Source organism: Dromiciops gliroides, chromosome 2 (assembly GCF_019393635.1).
Source record: "Dromiciops gliroides isolate mDroGli1 chromosome 2, mDroGli1.pri, whole genome shotgun sequence".
NCBI lineage: Eukaryota > Metazoa > Chordata > Mammalia > Microbiotheria > Microbiotheriidae > Dromiciops > Dromiciops gliroides.
In genome coordinates this window covers 279,127,910-279,146,002 of record NC_057862.1, presented here as the reverse complement: position 1 = coordinate 279,146,002, position 18,093 = coordinate 279,127,910, and the positions used below count along the sequence as shown (strand labels likewise).

General features: G+C 37.6%; 1 protein-coding gene across 1 annotated transcript in view; it reads left to right on the top strand.

Moving 5' to 3' along the window:
- SLC25A48 (solute carrier family 25 member 48) overlaps positions 1-15,704 on the top strand; it is a 66,267-nt gene extending 50,563 nt beyond the window's left edge. The window contains exons 7-8 of the mRNA XM_043987098.1: positions 3,489-3,655; positions 15,304-15,704. Of these exons, the coding sequence (XP_043843033.1) occupies positions 3,489-3,617 (129 nt within the window). The 3' untranslated portion in view covers positions 3,618-3,655; positions 15,304-15,704. The remainder of the gene's footprint in view (positions 1-3,488; positions 3,656-15,303) is intronic.
- The last annotated feature ends 2,389 nt before the right edge of the window (positions 15,705-18,093 follow it).

Sequence of the window (18,093 nt, the reverse complement as noted above, 5' to 3'; positions counted from 1 at the left end):
TTCTTGTGCAAAATGACACATGTGGTAATGTTCTACATAATCATACATGTATAACGCAGATCTGATTGCTTACCTCGTCAGGAAAGGGAGAGGGGAGGAATGGAAGGAAGGAAGGATAAAAGTTGGAACCCAAAGTATAAATAAAAATGTTTATTACATTAAAAAAAGAGAGATTGCGGTTCTTAGCATCTTTTCCATCCTTCAGATCTGAATATGAGCAGATGGGTAGGCACATGAATAGGCTGTCCATTCTTCTGAGTGAGAGATTTGTAACTTTCCATGTGCCTGGGGTGGTGTGGAGCTTGTGACCAGTGCCCTTGTTTAAGCCAAAGGGAGACTTGTGGCTTTAGCTGGACTCAATAGGACAGAAACTTTGCTCTCTGAGAGCAGGGATCAGTCCAGGTAACCAGGTGAGTAGCTGCAAAGCCAGTTGATGGAATTTTCCCCTCCAAGTTTGTTTCAACTCCTTACATACCACTGGTTATGTAATCTGTAGTCCTGTGGAATTTTTAGAAAGGTTAAGAGTTGGCTTCTCAAAATACTGTTAAAGTGCTGGTGTTTTCTTTTTCACTCACCACTGTGTAAGCCACCTCAATGTCTATGCACTGAATGTTGAATGCTAACAGTGACATTTTTATAAATTTCTAAACTGGGGTCTGTGGACTTAATTATTTAAAATATTTTGATAATATATTTATTAACAGTTGTCTTCCTTTGTAATCCGTATTTTATTTTATGCATTTAAAAACATTATCCTGAAAAAGGATATGCAGGTTTTACCAGGCTGACCAAGGGGTCTATGATAGAAAAAAGATTAAGGACCCCTGCTCTAAATCATCTCACACCACAGGACCAGAAGGAGGTACTGACTCTTTTTTTCAGTTTCATGAACTGAGAAAAGACAGTTAAGTGTTGTCGGTGCACTGAGTTCAAATCCTATCTGGGAAATTTTTTAAATTGCCACCCCAGGCAAATCACTTAAACTTTCTCAGATTCAATTTTCTCATCTGTGAAATGTGGATAATAATAGTAGTTATCTGATAGGGTCATTGTGAGGATCAAATGAGATAATAGGCATAAAGCCCTTTTCAAATGTTAATTTGCTATGTAAAGTCTAGCTAATATTATCATTCCTCTTATTAGGAGATAATTCATCCCAAAATATACAGAACCTTGCTCTCTTCCTCACCCAAACACAGAAACTTATAGTGACTGACTATAGAATTCATAGATGAAAATAACTGACCCAAAACTACCTGAGATTCAGGCACTGACTTGCCACATATAGAAATTACCTTACAGGTTTAAGGATCTTAAAGGGCACTGGAACACAAACCATAACTTGACAGGAACTATTCCCTTCATCCCTCAGCTGTGTTAATACAACATGCACTTGAAAGACTCCAGAAATGGGGAACCAGTGCCCCATAGGACAGTTCATTCCACTTTAAGAATGATCTAAGATTTTTGTTTGTTTGCTCAAAGTCCGTCCCTAGGCAGGATAAATCTAATTCCGTTTTGTAAATATATTTTTTAAATTAACAAGCATTTGTTTATTCTCCCTCCATTCCAATAACTATTAAGAAAGAAGGGAAGGGGGCAGCTAGGTGGCACAGTGGATAGAGCACCGGCCCTGGAGTCAGGAGTACCTGAGTTCAAATCCGGCCTCAGACACTTGACACGTACTAGCTGTGTGACCCTGGGCAAGTCACTTAACCCCAATTGCCACACTAAAAAAAAAAAAAAAGGAAAGAAGGGAAGAGGGGCAGCTAGGTGGTGCAGTGGATAGAGCACCGGCCCTGGATTCAGAAGGATCTGAATTCAAATTCGGCCTCAGACACTTGATATTTACTAGCTGTGTGACCCTGGGCAAGTCACTTAACACACAAAAAAAGAAAGAAGGAAAGAAAACAGTGTTGACATAAATATGCATAGTCAAGCAAAACAAATTCTTACATTATCCATTTCCAAAAATATATGGGTGGTTCTACATCTTGAGTTCATCATTTCTCCGCCAGACAGTAAATAATATGTATCATTGGTCCTCTGAAATCATAATTGAGTCATTACATTGATCAGAATTCTTAGATACTTAAAAATTGTTCATTTTAATAATGTCATTGACACACAAAAATATACACATATGTACATAAACAGATATGCACATACACACATACATAATTTATACTTCCTTCTCATGTTTTTTTTTTTTTTAAGTGAGGCAGTTGGGGTTAAGTGACTTGCCCAGACTAGTAATTGTTAAGTGTCTGAGGCTGGATCTGAACTCAGGTCCCCCTGAATCCAGCGACAGTGCTCTATCCACTGTACCACCTAGCTGTACCTTTCCCATGCTTTTTAATTCTCTGCTGGAGTACCCTGGAGAGTCATGCCCTTTACTCAAGATTATTTTCCCCACCAACTCATTTCCTCTGCCCCTATATCCTCTGAGCAGGAGGGGCCCTGCCTCTTTTTCTCTGAGCTCTCAACCAGAGTCAGTGCTTTGGCAAATTCTTTGTTTTAAATCTCTCTTCTCCTAGAATTCTTCCCCTTAATCATTTCCTCCCAATTCTAATCCCAGACTGACCAATATCTGCAATTAACAGTGTTTATGAGGATAAAATAAATAGCTAAAAGACAGGGAGGCAAATCAGATTTTCCTGTGCTAAGAGAGAGGGTTTTTTTGTGTGTTTGTCTGGGTTGTTTTGTTTTTTTGCAGAGAAAGGAATCTATGGTCCAGTGGAAGTGGTTTCATCAACACAATATTTGTCCTAATACTTCTCATGTTTGATTGACCCAAGTGCTGTTTTCACTCTGTACCACTTTAGGGCAGAGACTATCACCCTTAAACTCCCCCACCCTATTTTTGTCTATGTTGATGGAGATTAAGGAACAATTTAAAAGAGTTCATTGAGGGAAAGATACTATATATATATATATTTTTTTTCTTTTGCTCAACCTTCCTGTCTTTAAAACTTTGAAAAAGGAACCACAAAGAACCACAATAGGCACCCTTCCTAGAAGACCACAGCTTGGAGGCAGCTAGGTGGTGCAGTGGATAAAGTACCAGCCTTGGATTCAGGAGGACCTGAGTTCAAATATGAGCTCAGACACTTTACACTTACTAGCTATGTGACCCTGGGCAAGTCACTTAACCTTCATTGCCCCCCCCCCACAAACAAACAAAAAAAGTCCATAGCTCTAGAAGGAACCTTAACAGTCAGAATCCTCATTGATCACCTTTGATAATAGAGTGCTCAATGAAATAAGAAACTGGGGGAAATGAAGGGGAGAAAGAAACCCTCCAAGGTCCTAAAAATCAAGTCTTGTCATGTAACATGTTGTAACTGTCTCATTGTGTTATTATGTATGTATATGAGGATATGTTTGTGGGAATGCATATTGTAAAGGCTATGCATATGTAAAATAGTTTGTCAAAATAACCCTGGGATATATAAGCTGTGAAATAACTTGATTCCCTTCCTACAAAGGTGTTTTTCAGGGGAATCACAGTGAATGCCATCCGGGGGTTCCCAATGAGTGCCACCATGTTTCTTGCATATGAACTTTCACTCAAGGCATTGAGGAGAGACCAAACAGTGACGGTGACAAATCCCTGAGCTCCAGGTCAACTTCCTTCTTCTCCATTCCCTCATTTGTAAGTGTCTGTCTTAGAGAGGGAAGATTTCCTTGATATGGGGGGGGGGGGGGGCGGTGACAAATAGTCTTTGTCTTCCTGACATTGACTATTTGATATGGTAATTATGACTGGAATCATCATACAAAAGCATCTTTTAGTGTGTATCTATGCATAGTGGTGTTCTAGATGCTAACCAGATTATAACCCACTCAGAGTGTCCTCTTTCTTTACACCTTTGAAGAAGGTCCAGCAATCTATGGTCTTGGAACCTCTGAGCAGTATTGATTGAAAGTCCTCTCTTACTTTTACTTCTCACTTTTTATTTCCTTCTCTCCTTTCTCTTTCCTTTATCTCATGACTCCACTTTTTCTACATTGTCTTTTTCTTGACTTGATTAGTCTTACCTGGTCTCGATGCATTCTGATAAAATTTTTTGTGTCTTTTGCTTATACCTCAGTGTATCAGGTAGAAGAGTTGCACATAACTGCAAAGTCACTGAAAGAAAATCTCCTTCTATGCCCATTGACCATTCTATCTTTCCTATGTAATATAATTAGAAACATGGATCATGGATGTCAGGAAATCTGGGCTCTAGTCCACTGTGTGATCTTAGGAAAGTTATTTCATTCACTGATTCATTCAACAAACATATGATAAATACTTACTCTATGAAGAGCACTGTGCTAGGTGCTGAGAGAGATAGTCCTTGAGAGTCATAGTCCTTGTCTTCATTGAGCTGACAGTCTGATAGGAGGACACATAAACAGATGAATAGAATTAGGACTTTAAGAGATGATAAGGTGGTATTGAAGGTTTTGGAATGGAGACAGGATATAATTAGATCTATGTATAAAAATATTATTCTGGTAGCAGCATGAAGGATAGAATGGAATGGGGGAAAAGATGATTGTGGGAAGGCCAATAAGAAGAGTATCATAATCCTCCATGTAGATGGTAATGTCATAAAGCTTCTGTGTGTTTCAGTTTCATCATCTATAAAATGAAGGAATTGAACCAGATTATCCCCCAAGTCACATCACTAAAATTCTGATTCTTTAGAGACCCTCCCTTCTTAGCATAAGGTTATGTCATACCATACCATACCATACCATACCATACCATATCACATTTATTATATTATTATATTTCATATCATATATGTTATTTAAATTATTGGGGGATGGGGGCAGCTAGATGGTGCAGTGGATAAGGCACCAGCCCTGGATTCAGGAGTACCTGAGTTCAAAGCCGGCCTCAGACACTTAACACTTACTAGCTGTGTGACCCTGGGCAAGTCACTTAACCCCAACTGCCTCACCAAAAAAAAAAAAAAATTATTGGGGGATTAGGCTAGGTTTTCTAAAATATTAACAAATTATATAATAATGGCTATTGTACCAGTTTTTATATTAAGCATTTTTTATTAATATCACATATTATTAAAGCATTGACCTCATGTCTTCCTGACTTCCCCACTAGTCAAAAGCATTCAGGCCTAAACAATTTCATAGCCAGCTTATTTAGCCAAGAAGGCAAGGAAGGGTTGTGTGGAGGATAAAAGAGGATCCAGGGAAGAAGACAGCAAGCCCCTCATGGCCCAGTCTTTTTATCCTCTTTTTGATAGAGCTGGGTCACCATATATTGATCTAAGCTAATAGGTTAGCATCATTCAGCTCCATTGATTGACATGACTTGGGGGTGGTCTAGAGTTCAAATTCCAACCATCTAGATGTGCTTCTTCCCCTAGCTAATCAGAAGAATCAATCTGCATTCATTTTGTTAAGGTGCCCAAGCAGGTTTCCAGTGTGAGGGGAGAGAGTAGCTAAAACTGTCTGGGTTTTTCCTAGAAAACAATTATTAATAATTATTGTACAAAAATTAATTATCAATAACTATATCTAATATGGAAAATTATATGATTTTGGCCTTTTGAAAAATTATGATTATATGAAAAATTATAGGTTTAGAGAAATTATAATTCGGCCATAAGTCCCATCTGGGGTGCCATTCAAATGTGAAAATATTTTGAATGACTAGGCCTAATTTGGGGGCTAATCTATCTGGACTTTTGGGGACTTTTGACTATTTGGCTTTCTGACTGCTATTAATTTAATGTGGGCCGTTTATAAAGTTCCACCACACTGCTCCACTCCCAAATTGATAAACAAAATATTAAGAAACCTCAACTAAATAATCAAAGCAGAGTTTATTTATGAGATACTATTTAAAATTAAGAATACAGGGAAATAAAATGTACAACCTGACTGCATTGCAGTGCGTCTCTTTCCACTGCGTCTCTTTCCCACCTGCTGCGCCTGGAACTTCTAATCTTGTCCACCCTGTCTCTCTATCTTGTCTTTCGGTCTCCAGTCCTCCTGTGTCCTTGTAGCCCCCCCTTTCTGTCTTCTCCAACATTTCTAATCTGGTCAGCAGCCCCCCTGAGTCTATCCCCCAGGTCTATATATATATCTTTCTTATCTCCACCCAAATCTTGGGGCTTTTTGCACCCACACACCAAGCTAATCTGCCAGTCAGGGCTGCGGCTGGGGCTGGGGGCACGCTTGAGCATCACGTGCCTCAGCACAGGCCATGCCAGAGCCCAGCCTGGACAAGCCCAGGATCTCTCAGATATCTCCACTCAGGGCGGAGGGAGCTGGGGGCTTTTTCCCCCCAGCTGTCTGACCTGGGGTCTCATATAGCCCACAGGGCTTTTTGGTTCAGCTGAAGCAGAGGGGAAAGAGCACCAGCAGCTCCCACACAGAAGAGACCCTGAGGGCCTAAGGCTTTCTAATCTCAGCCTAAAGGTAGGGTCCCCAAATCAAAATAAATTTCCACATTATTGTCTCACACAAATCATATCATATCATATGTATCATATCATGTCATGTCATGTCATTCATACCATATACCATATATATATCATATTAATAGTTATATATTTCCAACAAATTATACCATAAGGTAAGCTTATATAAAAAAAAATTTAAATAGGACTTAACAAGCAAACTTTACATATATAGTGAAACATTAATTAAATTATTTCACTTAATCACTGAAGCCCCCCCTCACCCAAACCGTAAGAGTTAAAAATTCTTTTAGAATGTCTGAATTAATTTTTCTGCCTGCACAACTGCTTGATTTTGTGCTGAGCAATATTATTAAGGAAGGTCATCATTCTGAATATTAGTGGGGTTCTTACACATTTTGAGTTCAGTGATAAAAATCTCAACTGCCATGAAGCATGTTGTATTCTCAGCCAATATAGCACTTAAATTCTGAGGGAGGTAACCATCGAAAGAAATCTGGGCTAGAAATCAAAGCATTTAAATTCAAGACTTGGATCTGACACTTAGAAACTGACCTTAAGCAGATCACTTAATTTCTCAAGATCTAAATGTGCTCTTCTGTAAAGTGGGGACAATACTCCTTTCACTTTGTGACACGGTTGTGAAGAAGTGAACTGTGAAGTTCTGTGTAAATGAATGCCACCATTGTGATAATTATTGTACCTTTGAGAGCGAGGTCCTGGGGTTTAGGCCAATCCTTCGCTAAATCATAGCTAATCAGAAGAATCAATCTGCATAGGAGTGAAGATGACACAAAGAGAAGGGAGGGAATAAGCCTTTATATATGCCTTCTATGATCCAGGTACTGTGCCTTTTAAGCGCTTTACAAATAGTAGCTCATTTGATCTCTCCCAACAAACTTGGGAGGTAGGTACTATCATTAATCCCCATTTTACATTTGAGGAAACTGAGGCAAACAGAGGTTAAGTGACTTGACAGTGACTTCACAGTCAGTGAAGTGTCAGAATCTGAATTTGAACCTAGGTCTTCCTGACTTCAGGCCCAATACTTTATTCACTGTGTTACCAGCTACTTCTGGAAGGGATAGAAAACACAATGGATGACCACTTCAGAATCCAAAAGGATCATGTCAAGAGAGAGCCCTAGATTGACTTAGATAAGATGAAATCTAATAGAGTAAAGTATAAAGCTTTAGACTTGGGCACAGAGTATCAACTTCACAGCTCCAGGATGGCTCAATTAGGGTTAGAAAGCAGTTGTTCTGAAAAATATCTAGAAGTCTACAAGCTCACTAAGAGTTAGCAGTGTAATGTAACATCCAAAAAGGTCAATGTAATCTTGGGCTGCATTAAATGGGCAAAGCTTCCAGGAATCAAGAGTTGATAATTCTTCTGCCCTCTGCCTTTGTCAAACCTGATCTGAAGTATTGTAATGTTCAGTTCTGGGTGCTACGGTTTAAGGATATTTATAAGGTGGAGAGTTTCCAGAGGTATGAGGATCAGGTGAAGAAACTGAGAATGTTTAATCTGAAGAAGACAAGACTTGCGAGGATAAGATAGTTGTTTTTGAGTCTCCCATGTGGAGGAGGGATTCAATTTATTTTGTTTGTTCCTAGAGGACAGAACCAGGAGCAATGGATGAAATTTGGAAATTGATCAACTTAAACTTAATGTCATGAAAAATCTTCATACTATTAAAATAGTCTAAAAGTGGAATGGGATACTTTGAGAGGTGGTAGGATCATCCTCCTTGGAAATCTTCAGAGGCTGGAGGACCGCTTGTGGAGAGTGTTGTAGTAGCTCTTTAGAGTTAGTTGGCCCCTGAAGTCTTTTCCAACTCTCAAATTCTGTGATTCTAGATGTTTTGCTATGTTTTAAAAACTTAAATGAGATATTTTAGTTTATTTGCTTGCTCTTTGATCTTTTTCATGAAACTATTACAATGAAAAGTTCTGGAAAATGGAAAGTTCCAGGTTATTGGCATTTTTTATATTTTGTGTTGATCCTAGTGCAGCAAAAAGAATTTAGAAAAAAAAAAAAACTTTATATAACCCAATTTTTTTCTTCCAATATATGTGGGATAGCATGGCTTGAGTGGTAAGAACCCAGAAATGGGATTCAGAGTACCCAAGTTCAAATTGTTTCTATTATTTACCACTCATGTCATGCTGGGTTTATACCTATCTTATCACTTAATCTCTATAAGGCTCAGTTTCTTCACCTGGGAAACAAGAGGGTTGCTTTGTGAAATAGATTTCCTAAGAAGTTTTCTCTTTCTATTCTACTTTCCATATAGAAATATGTGTGTTTGGATCTGGATTTTTTAAAAAATAAGTAAAATGAAGGGGTTGGATACAACAAACTGTCAGATTCCTCCCACAAATCTATGGTTTTATGATCCAATTCCAAATTGTTTCTAAAGTTGAGAAAGATAGCAGATTTACCAGAGCAACCCTCAGGTGACAACTACTTCTTTATGCGGATACACTAGCTATTTACTTCTTCAGCAGAAGGGAGGAAGTTGGCCACAAAATGGGAAATCATTAATTTTGTCATTAGAATCACAAAAAGGAAGAATACATAGTTTCTCTTTCAGAATGAGAGCTTTTGCCCCATGAGGGCTTCCCAAATACCTTTTCTAGATGATGGGGGTTGGGGGGTTGGTTGGGTTGAGAAATGACTTCTTCCATAGATCAGAGATTTATAGCTGGAAGAGACTTTAGAAGCCTATGAGACTAAACCCTTCATTTTGCAGATGAGAAAACCTAGGTGCTCTGATTCCTAGTCTAGCCAACTGGAAAGCTTTGCAGGTTCAGAGTGGCAGAACTTCACTTTCCTTTTTGGTCAAGGCTTCCTTCCCTGGTTATTCCACTGGAAGCTTCCAACTGGACTGGAGGTTGGATCTGAGACCACTTTCTGCTGCGGGGGGTAGCTCCATCCACTGCTGCTTGCACCTTACTCATTACATAGCCAAAAGCCAGCTATCATTTCTTGCACCAGGCCTCACCTCTGAATATAGATTCCTTTCCCTCAACCTAGAGTATAAATGACAGAGCTTCCAATTGGCACCTATTCTTACTCCTGCACAAGTTGAGACTTTGCTTGAGCAGATCTTGGATCTCGTCTTTCCCAGGTGCATAGCTGTAGGCAGATTGTTTTCATTCTCTTTGCAGGAATGCCTTTCACACAACACTCCTGCCTAGATCCAGTTCTCAGTGTCTGTAGACCTCTTTCTGTCCCCTTATGCTGACTTGGGCTGAGGGAATGACCTACTCCCATCTTGTTCCTTAGCTTTTTCAATCAGGACTCAGCCTGGTGTGTTTTCTAGATCTTTGTGGAATAGTTGTGAGAGGAGAGCTAAGTTGTACTACTTCCTGTTCTGCCATCTTGACTGGTCTCCCCTACTAAAAACATAAAAATAAATAGTTTGGGTTGTGTACTAGCTTGGCCACAGAATCTATTGGCTGAGCCAATATGTGTATGATCTACATTATTAGTTCATGAATTTGCAGAACACAAGGGAAAGATCAGCCATCTGAGTGAAGAATGATAGATCCTTGAGGGCATTGTACTTATTAGGTGCTTAATAAATGTTGATTGAATTCCTTTAAAAAATTCTTTAAGATCTCATCCCTTTGTTTTGAGAAGGCCTGCTTGAAGCTAAGGAATGATTGATGAGATAGTCTGTTGAATGCTGTCAAAAGCCAGAGAAAAAAACCTCTTTAATTTTCTGTCAATTTAATTATCTGTCTATGTTTTCAATGGTACAGGCAGTCAAAAATCTCAAACTTCAAGAGACTAGGTCTCTTATCTATTATTCAGAATGGGGAAGATATATGTCATTATAAGAAATTGCCCCAGAATAAGTTATTAGAACCTGGTAGCTGAACTCACTACCCACAAATCAATTAATCATTTAACATGTATTTAACATGCTTGGTCAGAAACTTGAGATTCCAAAGACATCCCTTGATGTCTCTGGAAGAGACAGGCTGATGACTTTGTGCAACTCTTCCTCACTTAAATCCAATTCACATGCAAGTTAAGACATCACCTGTGATATCAATGGTTCTCTTTGAAAATGAAGGATGAAGGGGCAGCTAGGTAGTGCAGTGGATAAAGCAACAACCCTAATTTCAGGAGGACCTGAGTTCAGCTCTGGCCTCAGACACTTGACACTTACTAGCTGTGTGACCCTGGACAAATCACTTAACCCTCGTTGCCCTGGGAAAAAAATGAAGGATCAGAAACAACAATTTATTAATATCTTCTTTGTGCTAAGAATTATGCTAGGCAACATCACTGGGTCCCAGTTTTCTCTGTAAATGAGGGGATTGGATTAGATGAGCTATATGAGAAACTTTTAGAGAGTGTGTGACACAGTAGAAAGAATACTGACTTTGGAGTCAGAGGACCTAGGTTCAGATTTTATCTCAAAAGCTAGCTGGATAATCCTAGGTCAATTCATTCAACTTTTCTCCTCACCACTCTCTTCTTCTTTGTAAAGAGGGATTGTATAAAGAGAGAAAGAAATACAAAAGAGAATAGTATGGAGGAAAATAAATAATTAACAATCATAATTGTAAATGTGAATGTGAATGGGATGTACTCACCCTTTCATTTTGTTTTGTTTTGTTTTGTTTTTGTTTGTTTTTTGTGGGGCAATGAGGGTTAAGTGACTTGCCCAGGGTCACACAGCTAGTGTCAAGTGTCTGATGCTGGATTTGAACTTAGGTCCTCCTGAATCCAAGGCCAGTGCTATATCCACTGTGCCACCTAGCCACGCTCTATACTCACCCTTAAACAGTAGAACAGAATGTATTAGAAAGGAGAATCCAACAGTCTTTAAACATACAGATTAACACAGGGTTAATAAGGTACTAGAGCAAAATTATTACATTTCAACTGAAATAAATAAGACAGTCGTAGTAAGCATGATCTTAGACAAGGAAACAAAAAATGGACAATTAAAAGTGATAAGCAGGTTACTATACTTACTGAAAGGTTCCATAGACAATGAATTAATGTAATAATAAACACATACACACATAAATATATACATACATACATATATGTATATACACTCTGATATACATATACCGAAATGTGAGACAACATTTCAATATTTAAATAAAAAGGAAAATTTATTAAAAGGAAAAATAGTAAAAGTATGATAGTGGAGGATCTCAATATACCCCTTTCAGACCTGGATAAATCACACCCCAAAATAAATCAGAAAGAAGAATTAAATAACCCAGTTATTTAAGAGGAAATTTTTTTAAAGGATCCAGATGGGTTTGTGAGCAAATTCTATCAAACATTCAAAGGACAATTGATTCCTGTATTATATAAGCTTCTTCAAAAAAAAAAAGATAAGAAAATAGAGGTATTGCCAAATTTTTTCTATGATACAATTATGTTCTTAATATCTAGGGAAACTCAACAGAGAAATAAAACTATAGATCAACACCTTTAAAGGATATCTATGGAAAGATTTTAAATTATCAAAATATACCACAAAGCAATAATTCTCAAGACAATCTGACAAATGTACATTTAGTAACTCTGATGTTTTACCTCACAACCACAAGATTGGCAAAGGCAACAAAAATGGAAAATGATAATCTAGAGGGACTGTGGGAAACAGCTATATTTAAGCACTAGTGAAGCTATGAAATGGTCCAGCCATTCTGGAAAGCAATTTAGAACTATTTCCCAAAAGTTATTAGACTCTTCATACCTAGAAATGCAATTACTAAATCTGTAACCCCAAAGAAGTTAAAGAAAGAGGGAAAGATCCATACTTATATTTTAGCAGCTCTTTTGTGGTGGCAAAAACATGAAAATTTAGAAAGTACCCATCAATTGGAGAATGGCTGAACAAATTATGGTATATGAATGTAATGGAGTGCTATTATATCATAAGAAATGATGAAGACAGTTTCAAAGAAACTTGGGAAAACTTGTATGAACTTATGCAGAGTGAAGTGAGCAGAACAAGGAGAACAGTTTAAATAATAACAACATTGTAAAGATAGACAACATTGAAAGGCCTAAACTCTGATCAAACTCAGTGATCAACCATAATTCCAGATGACTTATGATGAAGAATGTCAACTTTTGGCAGAGAAGTTAGAAACTCATGGTGTACACTAAGACACATTTGGACATGGTCATGCAGAAATTTTCTGGGGAGTGGGGCTTGGCTATGTATATTTGTTACAGGGGTTTTGTTTTTCTTTTTCTTTTTGTTAGGGTGAAGGAGGAGGTAGGAAAAGGTCATTTATTTTTAGTGTGAAAGATTTTATATTTTATTTTTTCCAATTACATGAAAAACAGTTTTAAAGGTTTTTTTTTTTTATTTTGAATTCCAAATTCTCTTCCTCCCTCCCTTACCACCCCAACCCCTCCTTGAGAAAGGCAAGCAAATTGATATTGAGCATACATGTGCAAAACATCTTTCCACATTAGTCGTGTTGCAAAAGAAAGTAGACAAAAACAAACCCAAGAAAAATTAAAAAGTTAAAAAGTATGTTTCAATCTTCATTCAGACTCCATCAGTTCTTTCTTTTTCTGGAGGTGGATAGCATTTTCAATTATCAGCTTTTTAGAATGGATCCTTGTATTTCTGAGAATAGCTAAGTCATTCACAGTTGTATTGTAACAATATTGCTGTCACTGTATGTAATGTTCTCTTGGTTCTTTTCACTTCACTTTGCATCAGTTTGCATAAGTCTTTTCAGGTTTCAAAAGATAAATTTTTTTAATTGATTTTTTTAAAAAAATCAGTTTTTAAAAAAGAACAGATGAAAATCAGAATTAAACAGTACAAGGAAAATAAACTTAAGAAATTTTGAATAGAGGTTTAAACCCACTCTGGTCATGTTTGTTACAGTCAATAAAGTATATTATTCACTAATAAAGCATGTTCTTTTAAGTGCTAGCAAATCTAATGAGTAAACTTTAGTCCTTCACTAGCTTTAGTACTTCTATTAAAACTACATTTTAGAACATTATCTACAAAATAGTCAGTAGGTGGCACAGTGAACAAAATGCTGAGCCTGGAGTCAAGAAGACCAGAGTTCAAATCCAGTTATTTACTAGTGGTATAACTATTTACTACTGGTATGGTGGAAAAGTTCTCTTAACCTCTGTGTGCTTCAGTTTCCTCACCTGTAAAATTGGTATGATGATAGCACATATATCACAGTGAGGATAAAGTGAGATGATATTTGAAAAAGCATTTAGCACAGTACCTGGCACATAGTTATTGGTCTTTCATGCTCTAAGAGGACCATGACATCAGGGTGATGTCATGACATGCACTGAATTGGATTTTCAAGTGAGGGAGGAAGGCTGTGCAAAATCATCAACCTCACTCTCTCTCCTCCAGAGCCATCTGGGTCCAGTGGCAAGATATATATCAGGATGACTAGAGATGGCAATTGGGGTTAAGTGACTTGCCCAGAGTCACACAGCTAGTAAATGTCTGAGGTGAGATTTGAACTCAGATCCTCCTGACTTCAGGGCCAGTGTTCTATCCACTGCACCACCTAGCTGCACATAGTAGATGCTTAATAAATAGGTGTTCTCTTCCCTTCCTCCTGCAACTGCCCATCTTTATTTACTGATTGATTGCAAAGAAAACCTCTTAAAGAATGAACTTCTGCAAGTCATGGTTTCCCTCTTAAAACTTTTGCCCTTATTTTCTTTTAAAAAAACCAATCAAACTTCTTTTCTAGGAAAAACATTTTAATTTAATTTAATTTTTGGCAGGACAATGAGGGTTAAGTGACTTGCCCAGGGTCACACAGCTAGTAAGTGTCAAGTGTCTGAGGCCAGATTTGAACTCAGGTCCTCCTGAATCCAGGGCTGGTGCTTTATTGACTGTGTCATCTATCTGCCCCTTAATTTTATTTTTGAATGAATTTTTATTAATACCTTATATCATTTACATTGTACAATATATCCTTCACTTCTCCTCCTTCTAAAGAATTATCCCATATCATTTTTTTAAAAATAGGCAATGACCATTCAGCAAAATAAATGAGATATTAAAAAAGTCTAGCTATCATCAGTGTTCCATGCCAGTACCTCCCCACCTCTGCTCAACAGCAGGAACAAGATGCATTCTCATATATTTTCTTTGGGCCAAGCTGGATCATTAAAATCTTGCAATATTCAATTTTAGTTGTCTTATTTTTATGTATTTTTTTTTTGCATTTAGTGAACTGTCTACTGTGCATCTCTGGAAAGTACATCTTACTGCATTGTCTAAAACTGTTCACTTTTATTCCCTGCATGAAAAAATGACCTAGTTGTCACTTCTCCTTCAGACTGTGACTTTACTAATGGAACTTTTGCACATTTTTTTTCTTTAATAGATCAATCAAAACTTGTTTATCTTGAAAAACAATCTACATTTTAATTTTATAAATTTTTTGAAAGTTTGTTTCTTTAATGAAGACATTTTGTGCTAATACAACCAATGTGTGCATTTACTAAAATGATGCCAGTTGAAAGAATAAAGAAAAAAAGAAATGGAATAGAATGGTCATGAAAATGTCCACTTTAGACATAAGATCAGAAATCTAGAGTTGGAAGGTATCTCAGAGGCCATCTAGTCCAATGTTCTTATCTTACAGTTGAGGAAACTGAGGACCAGGTATGGTAAGAGACTTGCCCAAAGTCATAGAGTGTCAGAGGCAAGATTTGAATCTATGTCCTTTAAGTACTACTTTCACCACCATACACTCTTATTTTACAAAGAGAAGAAATTAAAAAGATTCCCCAATGGGATTGTTCTTATCTGTTTTTCTTTTCCATCTCTCTCTTACTCCCTGCTTTTTTTTTTTTTCAGGAGTGATGTCATTAAAGCAAGACTCCTTACTCTCCTGAGCCAAATTGCAGGCTGTCCTCTGAAATTGGAGACTGGAGAACTGTTTCATGGAACAGACACTTCCTCCACTGAAGACTAGCTCCTACCTGACTTGTATCTTTGCACCATTTATGCCTTCAGAGAATTATTCAGCAAACCAGCCCTTTCGTGATTCTTCGCTCACAAAACTTAAGCACCTCAATCATTATTCCCCTGGCTGGAGTCAGGGAATACAACACATAGTCAATGGGACATGTCTCCTTCCCTCTGAAGTGAAGTATTATTGACATTCATTTACTCTGCCATCTGATCTGGCCCCTGGATTAAATATAGAGTCATTCTTGACAACGTATGGTGGACCTGGTTCACTATATATAACCTTCTTAAACTCTTGTCTCTTTGTGAACTTTGAAGTTGTCACTAAGATTTGAAATAAAACATTTAAAATTCCACACAGATTATTTCTTTATAATGTACATAGTTGCATATTCGTTTCTGAAGTCTGAGAAACTCCAGAGCAATGATTGTACTTCTTAAAGCCTAGATCATATATCATAGCTAGAGAGCTAGAAAGGTTTGCAGGATATAAGATCATAGACCCAGAGCTGAAAGGGACATCAAGTCCAAACCCCTCATTTTACCCATGAAGAACCTGAAGTACAGAAAGGTTACATGACTTGCCCAGGATCTCACAGTATCTGAGATAGGTTTCAAACTTAGATCTTCCTATCTCCAGAACCAATGTTCTTCCCACTATACTAAAAAAACTTTGAAAATAGCTGTGGGCCCAAGAAAGAACCACTTTCAGGCAAGCAATAATGAAGGATACTAATAACTCACTCATTTTGCTTTCTGGATGCCTTTGGTTAGTTTGGGTTGGAGGTAGACATAAATTTCCCTTGTGAAGCTTTTAACATAATATTCACATGTCAATGATTCACTACCTGACCTAACTGTACTTTTATTATAAAAATCATGACCATCAAGAGTAGTGCAGAAAATTTCTCCTACCCTTCTTCCATTAAAATTAGCATTGAAAAGAAAAACTTTCTTCAGCTTAAAAAGATATTCAGGAAGAGATTCTGAGTGAGCTGTGACAGGCTTATGGGTAATGGTAGCTCTCTGGTCCTTCTGTTTGTATTGCTAAAGAAGAAAAATTACTGTATTCTTGGTTCATTACCTCAAATTCAGTTTCTTTCTTGAATGTGAATATGAAGCCTATTGGTAATTTGCATAGATCGCTTTAGCCTTGGGGAAACTGTTAGAAACTTGGAAATCTTTGTGCCCTTGTTATTTTTTTTTTTTAATTCTTATACCTCCCTCACTCTCCCTTGGTTTTCCTTGAGTGATTCTAAATAACTATTCAAAAGCTATTGTTGGGCAGCTAGGTGGCACAGTGGATAAAACACCAGCTCGGGATTCAGGAGGACAAGACTTCAAATCGGGTCTCAGACACTTGGCACTTACTAGCTGTATGAACCTGGGCAAGTCACTTAACCCTCCTTGCCAGCCCTCCCCCCCCAAAAAAAAATTGCTATTGTTGACAGTACCCATGAGTGGAGGCCAAACATTTGGTACAATGGGATTCTAGCTGAAAGCAAATATATGAGCCCTTTGATTTTGGGCTCTAGAGCAAAGCTCTTTCCCTCTGTTTTTTAAACTCCCAGCCAAGAAGAGGAGTAGACCAAGGCTTCTTTTTTTTTCTTTCTTTCTTTTGGTTTAGAATTTTATTTTCCAAATTACATATAAAAACAAATTTTGACATCAATTTTTAAAAATTCTGTGTTCCGGGGCAGCTAGGTGGCGCAGTGGTAGAACACCGGCCGTGGATTCAGAAGGACCTGAGTTCAATTCCGTCCTCAGACACTTGACACATACTAGCTGTGTGACCCTGGGCAAGTCACTTGGCCCTCGTTGCCCTGCAAAAAAAAAAAAATTTCTGTGTTCCAATTTCTCTTCCTCCCTCCCACCCCGCCCCAAGAATTCAAGCAATTCATTATAGGTTATACATGAGTAGTCATGCAAAACATCTCCACATTAGCCAGGTTATGAAAGAAAACAGACAAAAACAAAACTTCAGATTAAGGAGCTATCAAAAAAAAATTATGCTTCAATCTTTTTTCAGATACCATCAGTTCTTTTCTCTGTAAATGGATTGTAATTCTCGTAAATCCTTCAGAGTTATATTGTATCATTGCATTGCTGAAAATAACCAAGTCCTTCACAGCAGACCATCTTACACTATTGCTGTTATTTTCTATACATTACTTTTTACTCTGCTCTGTTCATCACATTTATTTTTGTTTCTTTTCTATAAAGTAACTAACAAAAAAGAATTATGGGGGCAGCTAGGTGGCGCAGTGGATAGAGCACTGACCCTGGATTCAGGAGGACCTGAGTTCAAATCCAGCCTCAGACACTTAACACTTACTAGCTATGTGACCCTGACCAAGTCACTTAACCCCAATTGCCTCACCAAAAAAAAAAAAAAAGAATTATGTTTCAATCTGTATTCAAATACCATCAGTTCTTTCTCTGTAGATGGATTGCATTTTTCACAAGACCTTCAGAGTTGCCTTGGATCATTGCATTGCTGAAAATAACTGAGTCATTCACAGCAGATCATCTTGCAATAATACTGTTCTTTTGTATACAGTAGATTTCACTTTGAATCAGTTCATGCAGGTCCCTACAGGTCTTTCTGGTTATCATTTTTTTTATAGTAAGCTACAATTATATAGTACTTTAAAGACAGATTTTTTTACAATAAAC